This window comes from Anas platyrhynchos, chromosome 37, assembly GCF_047663525.1.
Source record: "Anas platyrhynchos isolate ZD024472 breed Pekin duck chromosome 37, IASCAAS_PekinDuck_T2T, whole genome shotgun sequence".
In the NCBI taxonomy this organism is placed as follows: Eukaryota; Metazoa; Chordata; class Aves; order Anseriformes; family Anatidae; genus Anas; species Anas platyrhynchos.
In genome coordinates this window covers 3,690,260-3,704,211 of record NC_092625.1, presented here as the reverse complement: position 1 = coordinate 3,704,211, position 13,952 = coordinate 3,690,260, and the positions used below count along the sequence as shown (strand labels likewise).

At 60.5% G+C, this 13,952-nt stretch overlaps 1 protein-coding gene across 1 annotated transcript in view; it reads right to left on the bottom strand.

Moving 5' to 3' along the window:
• The window catches only part of POLR2A (RNA polymerase II subunit A), a 37,985-nt gene extending 24,629 nt beyond the window's left edge, over positions 1–13,356 (bottom strand). Inside the window, exons 1-9 of the mRNA XM_072032187.1 lie at positions 13,065–13,356; positions 11,924–12,056; positions 10,304–10,440; positions 8,166–8,339; positions 6,449–6,730; positions 4,875–5,036; positions 3,723–3,943; positions 2,574–2,706; positions 1,631–1,755 (exon numbers count right to left, since the gene is read on the bottom strand). Of these exons, the coding sequence (XP_071888288.1) occupies positions 1,631–1,755; positions 2,574–2,706; positions 3,723–3,943; positions 4,875–5,036; positions 6,449–6,730; positions 8,166–8,339; positions 10,304–10,440; positions 11,924–12,056; positions 13,065–13,154 (1,457 nt within the window). The 5' untranslated portion in view covers positions 13,155–13,356. The remainder of the gene's footprint in view (positions 1–1,630; positions 1,756–2,573; positions 2,707–3,722; positions 3,944–4,874; positions 5,037–6,448; positions 6,731–8,165; positions 8,340–10,303; positions 10,441–11,923; positions 12,057–13,064) is intronic.
• Between the last annotated feature and the right edge of the window lie 596 nt (positions 13,357–13,952).

Here is a 13,952-nt window from a genome sequence, read left to right as displayed (position 1 = left end):
TTGGGTTCTCTGGGACAAGTTTGGGGACGTTGGGGCAGCTTTGGGGACACGTCACGGGGTGGGTTTGGGGCATAGGGACAGGTGTGGGGACATTGGGACCGCTTTGAGGACACTGGGGATATGTCACAGGGTGAGTTTGGGGGCATGGGGACAAGGTTTGGGACACGTTGCAGGACAGGTTTGGTGGCACTGGGACAAATTTGGGACATTCGAAGAGGTTCAGGGACACTGAAGACCCGTCACATGGCACATTTGGGGACAGCAGGACAAGTTTAGGACTTTCAAAGAGGTTTAGGGCCGCTGGAGACCTGTCACAGGGCAGGTCTGGGGACACTGGGTACCCATCACGGGGCACTTTTGGGGTCACTGGGACAAGTTTGGGGACACCAGGAACCTGTTGTGGGGCTGGTCTGGGGACACTGGGACAGGTCTGGGGACATTACAACCGGTCAAGGAGCAGGTTTGGGGACATGGGATAGGACATCGGCCATATAGCAGGTTTGGGGACATCAGGAACCCGTCAGGGGGCAGGGCTGGGGACATGGTGACAATTTAGGGACACTGCATACCTACCGTGCAGCAGGTTTGGGGACACCGGGGCAGGTTTGGGGTCACAGGGCCATTTTGGGGCTTCAGAGCCATTTTTGGGGGAGTTTTGGGGCTGTTTGGGGGGAGTTTTGGGGCTGTTTTGGGATCATGGGGCCGTTTTTGGGGGAGTTGTGGGGTCATATTGGGGTTTTGGGGTCATAGGGCCGTTTTTGGGGGAGTTGTAGGAGCCATTTGGGTCTCCAGAGACATTTTTGGGGGAGTTGTGGGGTCATTTTGGGGTGGTTTTTGGGTCACAGGGCCATTTTGGGGCTGCAGAGCCGTTTTGGGATTTTGGGGCCATTTTGGGGGGAGATGTGTGGTCATTTGGGTATTTTGGCACTGGTTTGGGGTCACAGGGCCGTTTTGGGGTTGCAGAGCCACTTTGGGGGGAGTTGTGGGGTCATTTATGGGTTTTGGGCCATAGGGCCATTTTTGGGGGACTTGTGGGAGCCATTTTGGGGGCTGCAGGGCCATTTTGGGGGGAGTTGTGGTGTCATTTTAGGGTTTTGGGGAGGTTTTTGGGTCACGGAGCCATTTTGGGGGGGAGTTGTGCTGTCATTTGGGGGTTTTGGAACTGTTTTGGCGTCACAGGGCCACTTTTGGGAAAGTTGTGGGGTCATTCTGGGGTTTTGGGGTCATGGGGCCATTTTGGGGGGAGTTGTGGGGCCATTTGGGGTCACGGGGCCATTTTGGGGGGAGTTGTGGGGTGATTTTAGGGTTTTGGTGTGGTTTTAGGGTCATGGAGCTGTTTGGGGCCTGCAGGGCCATTTTGGGGGATTTTGGGGCCATTTTTGGGGGCGTTGTGTGGTCATTTGGGGGTTTTGGCGCTGTTTTGGGGTCATGGAGCCATTTTTGGGGGGAGTTGCAGGGTCATTTTGGGGTCACGGGGCCATTCTGGGGGAGTTGTGGGGTGATTTTAGGGTTTTGGTGTGGTTTTAGCGTCATGGAGCCGTTTGGGGCCTGCAGGGCCATTTCAGGGATTTTGGAGCCATTTTTGGGGTCGCTGCGGGGCCATTTTGGGGTTTTGGGGCCGTTTGGGTACCTGAGGTTGAGGCGGAAGGTGGACCAGGGCAGGATGCGCACGCGGTGCCCCATCATGGACATCTTGTGCAGCGTGGGCTGCCGGTTGAAGATGACGATGTCCCCGTCACACATGTGCCGCTCCACCTGGGGACACAGCCCGCGTCACCCCAAAAACCCCAAACCGGGAGGGTTCCCCCTAAAACCTCGGGTTTCTCCCTAAAACCGCTGCTTTTTGACACCCAAAATCCCACCGCTACACCCCAAACGCTCACCGCTCCTCAGGAAACCCCAAAACCAGGGATCCCCCGAACTCAGAGCTCAAACCCGAAAATTGATCCCTAAAACTCAGAGCTCTCTGGAACCCCTAAACCCCAATGTTTTTCCCCAAATTCCCGCCATCCTTCAAAAACCCCAAAATGAAGGAACCGGCCCTACAGCAAAAGGACTGACCCCAACCACACGAAGCTCCCCCCACACCCCAAACCCAATGCTCCCCTTCAAACCCCACCACCTTTAAAACCCCCAAAATTGCCTCCTGGACCTCTCTGCAAACCCCAAACTGGAGGGGTTTGCCCCTAAAAACCAGGAGCTCCCCCCTAAAATTGCTGTTTTTCAACACCCCAAGCCCCATTACACCACCCCAAATGCTCACCCACTTCTCAGGAAACCCCAAAGCAGGACTCCCCAAACCCAGAGCTCCCCCCCTGAACCCAAAGATCAAGCCCTAAATTTCAGACCTCTGTGGGACCCCTGAAACCCAACATTTCTCCCCAAATCCCCTCATTCCTTTAAAAACCCCAAAACGAGGGAACTGGCCCTACAACACAAAGACCGACCCCAAACCCCCCGCTCCCCTCCAAACCCCACCACCTTTAGCACCCCCTAAACCGCCTCCTGACCCCCCCCCCCAAATCCCCCTGGGGCTCCCCCGGACCCCGCAGCGGGTTTTGGGGCCGTGGCACCTTGTAGCCGGTCTGCAGGTGCAGGTCGCTGGGTTTGGGGTGGAAGCGCAGGTCGATGCGGTCCCCGTTGTCCCTAATGATGTACTTGGCCCCCGGGTACTGGCTGTTCCCCCGCCGCACCAGCTCCTGCAGCCTGGGGGGGGGGGGGACACTGGGGGGTCCCCAGGTGTCCCCACACAGCCCCATATCCCCACACATCCCCCCGGATCCCCCCTACACCCCCCCCGTCCCATAAACGACCCCCCCGTCCCCCCCCTCCATCCCTGTCCCCGCACACCCCACAGATGTCCCTGTGTCCCCCCCATACTCCTATGTCCCATTTGTGCCCCCCAGTGTCCCCACGTGTCACCCCGTGTCCCCTTTTCCCCCAACCCCCTCTTCCCCCATATGTCCTGCGCCCCCCCATCCCCCAGAAGAATCCCTGCCCCCATACGCGTCCCCCCAATGTCCCCCCTGCTGTCCCTGTGCCACCCCCATCCCCCCCACGTGTCCCTGTCCCCCCATGCCCCCACATGTCCCTCCCATGACCCCCGGCCCCCACGTGTCCCCATCTCCATCCCCCCTACACGTCCCCCACACCCCATAAGTCCCCCATATGTCCCTCCCATGTCCCCCCATACCCCATACGCCCCCCCTTGTCCCCCAGATGTCCCCCCATGTCCCTACGTCTTCACCCCCCCACATCCCTGTATCCCCACGCCCTGTCCCCCCCCATGTCCCTCATACCCTTTATGTCCCCCCCATGTCCCCCATATGCCCCCCACACCCCATATGTCCTCCCCCCACCCCATATGCCCCCCATGTCCCCATCCCATGTCCCTCCTCGTCCCCCATCCCCCCCCCATCCCCCCCGTGTCCCTGTCCCCCCCCTTATCCCTCTCCCCCACAAACGCTCCCACCCCATACACCTCCCAACACCCTCCCGTGCCCCCCAGGTCCCCCCCATGCCCCCCACATCCCCCATACGCGCCCCCCTGCCCCCCCACATCCCTCCCGTGTCACTCTCTGCCCCCCCCATATCCCCTCGTGTCCCTGTCCCACCCCTTATCCCTCTCCCCCACAAATACTCCCATCCCATAAACCTGCCCCATACGTCCCCCCCCAGTGTCCCATGTCCCCCCGCGCCCCCCCCATTTTCCCCCCCCGTACCGGTCGATGTTGAAGGGGGTGACGATCTCGGCGAAGGTCATGTTGGCGGCGATGGAGCGGGGGACGCCCACCTGGTCGATGGCCAGGTTGGGGTCGGGGGTGATGACGGTGCGGGCCGAGAAGTCCACGCGCTTGCCCATCAGGTTGCCCCGCACGCGGCCCTCCTTGCCCTTCAGCCGCTGCTTCAGCGACTTCAGCGGCCGCCCCGACTTCTGCATCGCCTGGGGGGGCAACGAGGAGGGGGGTCAGGGGGCTGCGGGGGGGGCTGGGTGCCCAGCAGGGACCAGCAGGGGTCAGGCGGGGTGGTCCCGGGGGCTCCTTGGCTGCCATGGGGGCCACATGGAGGGGTTGGTGGCCACCTGGGGTAGGTCAGTGGCCAGATAGGGGGGGTCACAGGGCTGATGAGGGTCCCAGAGCCCCCCAAGGGACCCCCAGGGGTCAGGTGGGGCAGCCACAGTGGTCGCATCAGGGGGGTGGTGGCCACCTGGGGAAGGTCAGTGGCCACATCAGGGAAACAGTGGCCACATGGGGAGCATTGGTGGCCACCTTGGGGGGGGGTCTGTGGCCATGTGGGGGGCTCAATGGCCACATGGGGGGCATTGGTGGCCATCTGAGGGGGGGTCCTGGACACCCCCAGGGACCCCCAGTGGTCACACAAGGTGGCCCTGGTGGCTCCTTTGCTGCCATGGTGGCCAAATTGAAGGGTTGGTGGCCACCTGGGGGGGGGGGGGGGTCACAGGGCTGATGGGGGTCCCAGAGCCCCCCAGGGGACCTCCAGGGGTCAGGCGGGGTGGTCCTGGTGGCCACATCAGGGGGGTGGTGGCCATGTGGGGGGAGACAGTGGCCACACAGGGGGGTTGGTGGCCATCTGGGGGGGGGTCAGGGCCCCACCCCAAACCCCCAGGACCCTCCCACCATCTCCTTGCCCACCATGGTGGCCACTTGGAGGGGATCAGTGGCCACATGGGGGGGGGGGCTGGTAGCCTGTCCCACAGCCCCACAATGGGCTCAAGGACCTGCCCCCACCCCAGAACCCCCCCCCCCATGCTCACACGGGGCAGCCCATACAGCTCATCGCCCACCACGGTGGCCACACGGGGGGCTCAGTAGCCACGTGGGGGGCTCGAGGAGCTGCCCCCCCCCCCTACTCACGCGGGGCAGCCCGGGCAACTCGTTGTCCACCATGGTGGCCACGTGGAACTGCAGCAGTTTGACGTCCTCGGCGATGACGTGCGCGGCCGCCCCGTTCTGCTCGTTGCGCCGCAGCTGGTTGTTGATCTTCACGATGTCGGCCAGCTTGTGCGTCAGGTCGTCCTGCGGGGTGTGGGGTCAGCATCACCCCCCGACCCCAAAACCGGGCTGCGTCCCCCAAAGCCCCAAAACCCAGGGGGACCGCAAATTAACCCCCAACGCGCGTTCCGCCAGCCCCAGCCCAAACCGGGTGTCCCCAACCCCAAAGACCCCAGCCCCAAAGCCCCGACCCCAAAGCCTCCACACCAAGCTCCTCACCCCCAAAACAGCCCCCAACCCCCAGAACACTGGTATTCCCCCAGCCCCAAACACACCTTAACCCCAAATCCCTCAACCCAAGCCCCAAACCCCAAAGTCCCCAACCCCCGACCCCAAAGCCTCCACGCCAAGCCCCTCACCCCCAAAATGCCCCAATGCTGGCATCCGCCAACCCCAAAACAGTGGTATTCCCCCAGCCCCAAACGCACCATAACCCCAAATCCCTCAACCCAAGCCCCAAACCCCAAAACCCTCAACCCCAAAACCCTCAAACCAAGCCATCCACCCCACAGTCCCTGACCCCAACACCCCTTAACCCCAACACGGCCCTGAACATCCTGAGCCACAAACCAGCCCTGAACATCCCAAACCCCAAAACGCTCCCCGTTGCCCTTGACCCCAAAACCCCCAACTCTAAGCCCCAAACCTCAAAGCTCCCAAATCCCAAAGAACCCCCAACCCCCAGCCCACCTGGTTGTGGGCCAAGCCCTGCGTGACAGCAGGGTGGCACAGAAGCCTTCCCCCAACCCCAAACTGGCCCTAAACATCCCAAACCCCAAAACGCCCCTGACCCCAAAAGCCTCACCCCAAAACTCCCAACCTAAGCCCTCTAACCCCAAAACCTCCACCCCAAACCCCAAGCCCACCCGGTTGTGTGCTGAGCCCTGCATGACGACAGTGGGGTGCACAGTGAGGGGCAGCACAGAACCCCAGAACCCAACCCCAAACTGCAACACTAACCCCAAACCGGCCCCGAATGTATTGAACCCCAAAGCATCCCCGACCCCAAAAACCTCACCCCAAAGCCCCCTGACCCCAAAACCCCACCTCCAAACCCCCACCTGGTTGCGGGCTGAGCCCTGCATGACGACTGTTGGGTGATTGGCGAGGGGGGGCACAGAACCCCAGAACCCAATCCCAAAATGTGACCCTAACCCCAAACTGGCCCTGAACATATTGAACCCCAAAGCACCCCAACCCCAAAAGCCTCACCCCTGACCCCAAACCCTGACCCCTGACCCCAAAGCCTGCCCCCAAACCCACCTGGTTGCACGCCGAGCCCTGCATGACAACGGCGGGGCACGTGGAAGCTCTCCCCCAACCCCAAACTGGCCCTGAACATACTGAACCCCAAAGCACCCCAACCCCAAAAGCCTCACCCCTGACCCCAAACCCCGACCCTGAAGCCCCCCTGACCCCAAAACCCCGACGCCCACCTGGTTGCGCGCCGAGCCCTGCATGACGACGGCGGGGCGCACGGCGAGGGGGGGCACGGGCAGCACAGTGCAGACCATCCACTCGGGCCGGGCGAATTTGGGGTCCATGCCCAGCACGAAGCACTCCTCGTCCGACACGCGCTTCAGCACCTCGTGCACGCGCTCGGGGCTCAGCAGGATCTTCTTCTCCTGGGAGTCCTCGTTGACGTGCTTCCACTCCGCGTACAGCTCCAGCCCCGAGCGCCGGATCCGCGGCTGGTACCGCCCGCAGCCCCCGTGGCCCTGCGGGGAGGGGAGGGGGTTAACGGGGAGAAGGAAGGGGGGAGAAGGAAGGGGGGAGAAGGAAGGGGCGAGAAGGAAGGGGCGAGAAGGAAGGGGCGAGAAGGAAGGGGCGAGAAGGAAGGGGCGAGAAGGAAGGGGCGAGAAGGAAGGGGCGAGAAGGAAGGGGCGAGAAGGAAGGGGCGAGAAGGAAGGGGCGAGAAGGAAGGGGCGAGAAGGAAGGGGCGAGAAGGAAGGGGCGAGAAGGAAGGGGCGAGAAGGAAGGGGCGAGAAGGAAGGGGGAAATGGGGAGTAACGGGGGGAGAAAGGGGGAACGGGGGGGTTAATGGGGAGGAATGGAGGGGGAATGGAGGGGTTAATGGGGTAAATGGGGGAGAAAAGAAGATAATGGAGGGGTTAATGGGGTAAATGGGAGAAAGTAAGGGGTTAAAGGGGGAGTAAAGGGGGAGTAAAGGGGGAGTAAAGGGGGAGTAAAGGGGGAGTAAAGGGGGAGTAAAGGGGGAGTAAAGGGGGAGTAAAGTCGGAGTAAAGTCGGAGTAAAGTCGGAGTAAAGTCGGAGTAAAGTCGGAGTAAAGTCGGAGTAAAGTCGGAGTAAAGTCGGAGTAAAGTCGGAGTAAAGTCGGAGTAAAGTCGGAGTAAAGTCGGAGTAAAGTCGGAGTAAAGTCGGAGTAAAGTCGGAGTAAAGTCGGAGTAAAGTCGGAGTAAAGTCGGAGTAAAGTCGGAGTAAAGTCGGAGTAAAGTCGGAGTAAAGTCGGAGTAAAGTCGGAGTAAAGTCGGAGTAAAGTCGGAGTAAAGTGTTAATGGGGAAATGGGAGGTAATGGGGGTAATGGGAGAAAGTAAGGCGTTAATGGGGGCATAATGGGGGAATAATGGGGGAATAATGGGGGAATAATGGGGAAATTGGGGTAGAAAGGGGGTAACAGGAAATGGAGGGAAACGGGGATAAAGGGAGGAAACGGGAAAATGGGGACACAAAGAGAGATAATGGGGGAAATGGGGAGTAACGGGGGGGTAATGGGGGGAAGGGAAGGGTTAATGGGGAAATGGGGGTAAAGGGAGCAGTTATGGGGTACGGGGCATTAACGGGGGGGTAACAGGGAGGTGAGGGCAGTAACGGGGGCAGTAATAGGGAAAAGAGAGCACTAACGGGGACAGGGGAGCATTAATGGGGTGATAACGGGGAGATGAGAGCGGTGACAGGGGACGGGGACATTAACGGGGTGACAGAGGGGCAGCGGGGTCCCATTAAGACCTTAACGGGGAACCTTAACGAGGTCTTAATGGGGAAACTGGGGCATCATTGCACTAACACCATTTTTGGCCCCAAAACATTAAGTAATGCGAATACGGGCGTTAATATGGACATTAACGGGGGTGTTAACAGCCCCCCCCAGGGGCAGGGGGACGTTATGGGGGGGGTCCTGGGGGGGTCCCCACCTTCTCCTTGGTCAGGTCCTCGTCGCCCTCGGGCTGCTCGACCCCAAATTTGTGGTCCATCTCCTCGCCGCCCTCGCAGATGTTCTTCCCCTTGCACAGGTCGTAGACGTGCGTCAGCCGCTTTTTGGGCTGCCCCTTCGACTTGCCCAGGATGTCTTTGATTTTGGGGTTATTCTGCCAGAAAACGGCACCGGGGTCATCGAGGGGGGCTGGGGGGGAAACAGAATGAACCCCCGCCCCCCCCCCCCCACTGCCTCCCTTCGGTTTGGGGACGAGGAGATGGAGCCCAGGTGACGGCTCCAGGATTTCGGAAATTCCAGGATTTCTGCTCCAAAAAAAAATCAAAAAAACTCCAGGATTTTACCCCCCCCCAAAAAAAATTCCAGGATATCTTCCTCAATATTCTAGGATTCCTCCCCAAGAACCTCAGGATTTCACCCCTAAAATTTCAGGATTTGCCCCCAAATTGCAGGATACCACCCCCAAATTTCAGGATTCCCTCCCCAAACTCCAGTTTGCTCCTAAGCCCTAAAGTCAAAGTATTTTGCCCCCACAACTCCACAATTTGCCCCTCAAATTCCAGGATTTGCCCCCCAAAATCCCCAGATCTGCCCCCAACTTCCATGATATCACCCTCAAAATCTCAGGATCTGCCCCCACAAAAAATCCCAAGGTTCACCCCCCAAAATCCCAGGATTTTGTCCCAAAAATCCAAGTTATCTCCCCAAAACTCCAGTATCTGCCCTCCCAGAGTTCCAGGATCCCCCCAAAACACCAAGGTATCACCCTCAAAATCCCAGGATTCCCCTCAAAAATCCCAGGATTTTGCCCCCAAAACTCCAGGATTTGCCCCCAAATTCCAGATCACCCCCAAAATCCAGGATTTTGACCTGATAATTCCACGATTCCCCCCAAAACCCCAGGATTCGCCACCAAAACCCCAGGATTCCTCTCCCAGTTCCAGGATTTGTCTCCCCGAATCCCAAGATATTCTCCCCAAAACTCTACGATTTGCCCCCAAAAGCCCAGGATTTCATCCACAAAACTCCAGGATTGCCCTTAAGATTCCAGGATTTACCCCCAAAACTCCAAGATATCACCCCCAAAATTCCATATCTTCCCCCAAAACTCTGGGATATCATCCCCAAAACCCAGGATTTTGCCCTGACAGTTCCAGGATTCCACCCAAAATCCCAGGATCTCCCCCCAAAACTCCAGGGTTTGCCCCCCCTAATTCTAGGATTTCATCTCCAAATTACAAAACATCACCCTCAAAATCCCAGGATCCCCCTCAAAAATCCCATGATTTCCTCCCCAAAACTCCAGGATTTTGCCCCCAATAATTCCAGGATCCCACCCAAAATCCCAGGATATCAAAATTCCAGAATATCATCCCCCAAATCCAGGATTTTGCCCCCAAAACTCCAGGATCTCTCCCCCGAAACTCCAGGGTTTCGTCCCCAAAATCCCAGGATACCAAAAATTCATGGATTTCCCCCCCAAACTCCAGAATCTCACCCTCAAAATCCAGGATTCCCCTCCCAGTTCCAGGATTTGCCCCCCCAAATCTAAAAGATATCCCTCCAAACCTCCAGGATTTGCCCCCAAAATTCCAGGGTTCATCCCCCAAAAAACTCCAGGATTTGCCTCCAAGATTTTAGGCCCAAAAACTCCAAGATTTTGGCCCTAAAATCCCAGATGATCAAAATTCCAGGATTAACCCCTAAAATTCACAATACCACCCCCAAAATCCCAGGATTCCCCTCCCAAAACTTCAGGAGATCACCCCCCAAATCCAGGAATTTACCCCCAATATTCCAGGATCCACCCCAAAACTCCAGAAACTGCTCCCAACACTCCAAGATTTTGCTCCTAACATCCCCGGATATCAAAACCCCAAACCCGGGCCCCCAAAACCCCAAACCCGGGCCCCCAAAACCCCAAACCCGGGCCCCCAAAACCCCAGAATATCGCTCCCAGTTCCAGGATTTGCCCCCAAACCCCTCGGATTCACCCCCGAAACCTCTAGAATCTCCCCCAAATCCCACGATTTCCCCCCCCCAAACCCCCAGGAATCGCCCCCAAACCCCGGGATTTCTCCCCAAAACTCCCGGATTTGCCCCCAAAACCCCTCTCACCGCGTCGACCAGCAGCTTGGAGCAGAAGAAGCAGACGCAGCGCAGGATTTTCATCGTCTTGCCCAGGAAGCCCACGTGGAACACGGGCTTGGCCAGCTCGATGTGCCCAAAATGCCCCGGGCACTCCGTCATGTTACCTGGGGGGGGGGGGCACAACGGGGTCAGGGGGCTTGGGGGGGGGGGGACCCTTTTAGGTTCCCGACCTAAAATCGGAGGCAGGGAAGGTCCATGGGGGGATCAGGCAACTTTGGGGGAAAAAATGGGGATTCGCAGCTTTCCCAGCCAGAAATATTAACTCCGGAAAGGTCCCCCCCCCAAAAAAAAAAAAAAAAAATATTGGGTTGGGGGGACGAAATGGGGTTGGGGGGAGCCCCCCTTTTAGGTTCCCAACCTAAAATCGGGGACAGGGAAGGTCCACGTGGGATCAGGCAACTTTGGGGGAAAAAATGGGGATTCGCAGCTTTCCCAGCCACAAATATTAACTCCGGAAAGGTGTCGTGTGTGTCCCCCCCCGCCCCCCCAAAAAAATAAAATAAAATATTGGGTTGGGGGGACAAAATGGGGTTGGGGGGAGCCCCCCTTTTAGGTTCCCAACCTAGAATTGGAGGCAGGGCAGTTCTGGGGGAGTTCAGGCAACTTTGGGGAGAAAACTGGGGATTTTCAGCTTTTCCAGCCAAAAATATTCACTCCAAAGATGTGTCCTCCCCCAAAAATGGGGCTCTTCCCCCAAAAAAATGGGTTTAGGGGGGCAGGGAGCTCCCCTCCTTTTTAGGTTCCCAACCTAAAATTGGAGGCAGGGCAGTTCTGGGGGAGATCAGACAACTTTGGGGGGAAAACTGCGGATTTTCAGCTGTTATAGATGAAAATGTTCACTCCAAAAATGTGTCCCCCACCAAAAAAAAATGGGGTTCTTCCCCCCTCAAAATAGGGTTAGGGGGGCAGGGAGGTCCCCTCCTTTTTAGGTTTCTGACCTAAAATTGGAGACAGGGCAGTTCTGGGGGGGGATTAGGCAACTTTGGGGGAAAAACTGGGGATTTGCAGCTTTTCCAGCTGAAAATGAGAGGTGCCACTCCCAAACAAATTAGATTTGGGGGGTCGGGGGGGGGGGGGGGGCAGGGACCCTTTTAGGTTCCTAATCTAGAAGCGGAGGCAGGACAGTTCCATGGGGGATTTGGCAATTTTGGGGGAAAAACTGAGGATTTGTAGCTTGTGCAGCCAAAAACGTTCACTCCAGAGATGTGTTGTTGTTCCTGCCCCCCCCAAAAATAGGCTTCCCCCTGAAAATGGAGCTCCCTCCTCCAAAATAATAGGGTTCCCCCAAAAAATGGGGTTGCTCCCCCGCCCTTTTAGGTTCCCAACCTAAAACTGGAGGCAGGGTAGGTCCGTGGGGGATTGGGCAACTTTGGGTGGAAAACCGAGGATTCGCAGCTTTTCCAGCCAAAAACACTCACTCTAAAGAAGCATCCCTCCCCCAAAATGCCCCCCCTGCAGAAATGGGGCTGCCCAGCCCCAAAAAACAGGGTTCCCTCCCCACCAAAAAAAAAACAGGGTTCCCTGGACCAAAAAAAACAAGATTCCGCCCCAAAAATAGGGTTGCCCCCCCCATAGCCCCCCCCTCACCGGCGCAGGTCTGGCAGCGCCCGGTGCGCTCGATGACGCCCTGCCGGGGGTCCATCAGCCCCCCCAGCTTGGGCCGCCCCCCCTCGGTGGTCTCGGGGTACCGGATGCCCCCCTCGGTCACTGACATCCGCTTCTGGGGGGGGGGAAAAAACAGCGTCAGAGACCCCAAAACACCCCAAAAACCACAAATCTCCCCCCAGGACCCCCACAACTCCCCCAAAACTCTGTGGGACCCCCCCCGAGTGCCCCCCAAACCCTGTGGGACCTCCCCAGGCACCCAAAATGCCCCCAAGTGGACCCCCCAACCACCCCCCAGCCCCCTAAGACCCCCCCAGAACCCTGGCACAGCTCCGGGACCCCCCCCAAAAGGCCCCCAGGGACCCCAACAGCACCCCAAGGACCCCCCACCCCACGGCACCCCAAAACCAGCCGGGGCAATGCAATGTGCCCCTAAAGCACCGCTGGGGACCCCCCCAGGGACCCCAAGCCCCCCTGGACACCCCCAGGACCCCTCCGCAGACCCCCTGGGACACCTCAGTGACCCTTTAGGGGCCCCCAAAGACCCCCAGAACAGATCTGCCCCCCCCCCATAACACCCCAAGCCCCTCAGGAGCACCCCCCAGGGTGCTCCCACGACTCCAAAGCGCCCCACAGGTGGCCCCAAAGACCCCCAGGACCCCCCCGTCCCCCTCTGCTGACCCCAACGGGCCCCCAGGGACCCCCCCAGCGATCCTTCAAGGTCCCCCAAAGACCCCCAGGGACCCCGGAGGGGGTCCAGGACCCCCCTTTGTGCACCCCAAGACCCCTCCAGGACCCCCCAAGACCCCTCCAGGACCCCCCTGCACAGCACCTGGGGCCCCTTGGGGCCCCCCCAACGACCCTTTAAGGCCCCCCAAAGACCCCCCAAGGACCCCGGAACGGATCCAGGACCCCCCCCAGACCCCCTAAATCCCCCCCCCAGCCCCTTCCCCCCTGCAGCTCCCCCCTCAGCCCCCTGGGGGCGCTGCCTGCGCGCGGCGGGGCCGCTCTACCCCCCCCCCGCCCCCCCCCACCTCGGTGCCCCGGGGCCTGCCCCGCTCCCGGCCCGGTGCCCCCGGGACCCCCCCCCCTACCCCCCGGGGGCCCCCCCGCCCCCCGGTACCATCTCGTCGGGGCTGAGGATCCCGAACTGGACGCGTTTGATGGTGCGCAGCGGGCAGGCGCTGTCGCCCGACGGCGGCCCCCCGTGCATGGCGCCGGCCTCCGGGGGGGGCCGCGGCCCCGAGCCGCCCCCGCTACGCACCGAGACCCCCGACACGGGGTTTAAAGGCGGGGGGGGGGAGGGCACCGACCCCGCGGCGCCCCCGCACGGCCCCGAGCCCCCCAGCGGGGCCCCCCCGCTTTGAGTCCGGCCGCTGCGCGCTCCCCGGCGCGACTGAGCGGCGGCGGCGGCGGCGCGGCCTTATATAGCCTCGCCCCGCGCGAGGGGCGGGGCTCCAGGGGAAGGGGGCGTGGCCGGCGCGTTCCACTCGGCGGCGCGGCGCGGGGGGGGGGAGCGGCGGAAGGAGCGCGGGGAAGGCGGAGGGAAGGCGCGCGGCCCCCCTCCCCCCGGCGGTGGGGGCGGCTGATGAATTATTCATGAGGCGCCCGAAGCGGCTCGGCCCCGCCCCCCGCTGCCGAAGGCGGCCGGAAGTTGCCGGAAATTGCCGAAGCCGCGCTCCGCGCCCGGGCCTGCGCGGCCCCGGCCTCGCCTGGCGCCGCCGCCCGGCCCCGGCCCCTCCCGCCCGGCCCCGCCGCCAGGAAAGGCCCCGGCTTCGGGCCTAGGCCGGGGGGGGGGGGGTCCGGGGGGAGACCGGGGGGGGGGCACGGGGAGCTCGGGGGCGGCGAGGGGCTGGAGGGGAGGGGGTCAGAAAGGGGGATTTGGGGTCAGAAAGGGGGATTTAGGGGCAGGAGGAGGGGTTTTGGGTCCAGAAAGGGGGATTTGGGGTCAGAAGGAGGGTTTTGGGGTCAGAAAGGGAGATTTAGGGGCAGGAAGGGGGTTTTAGGGCTG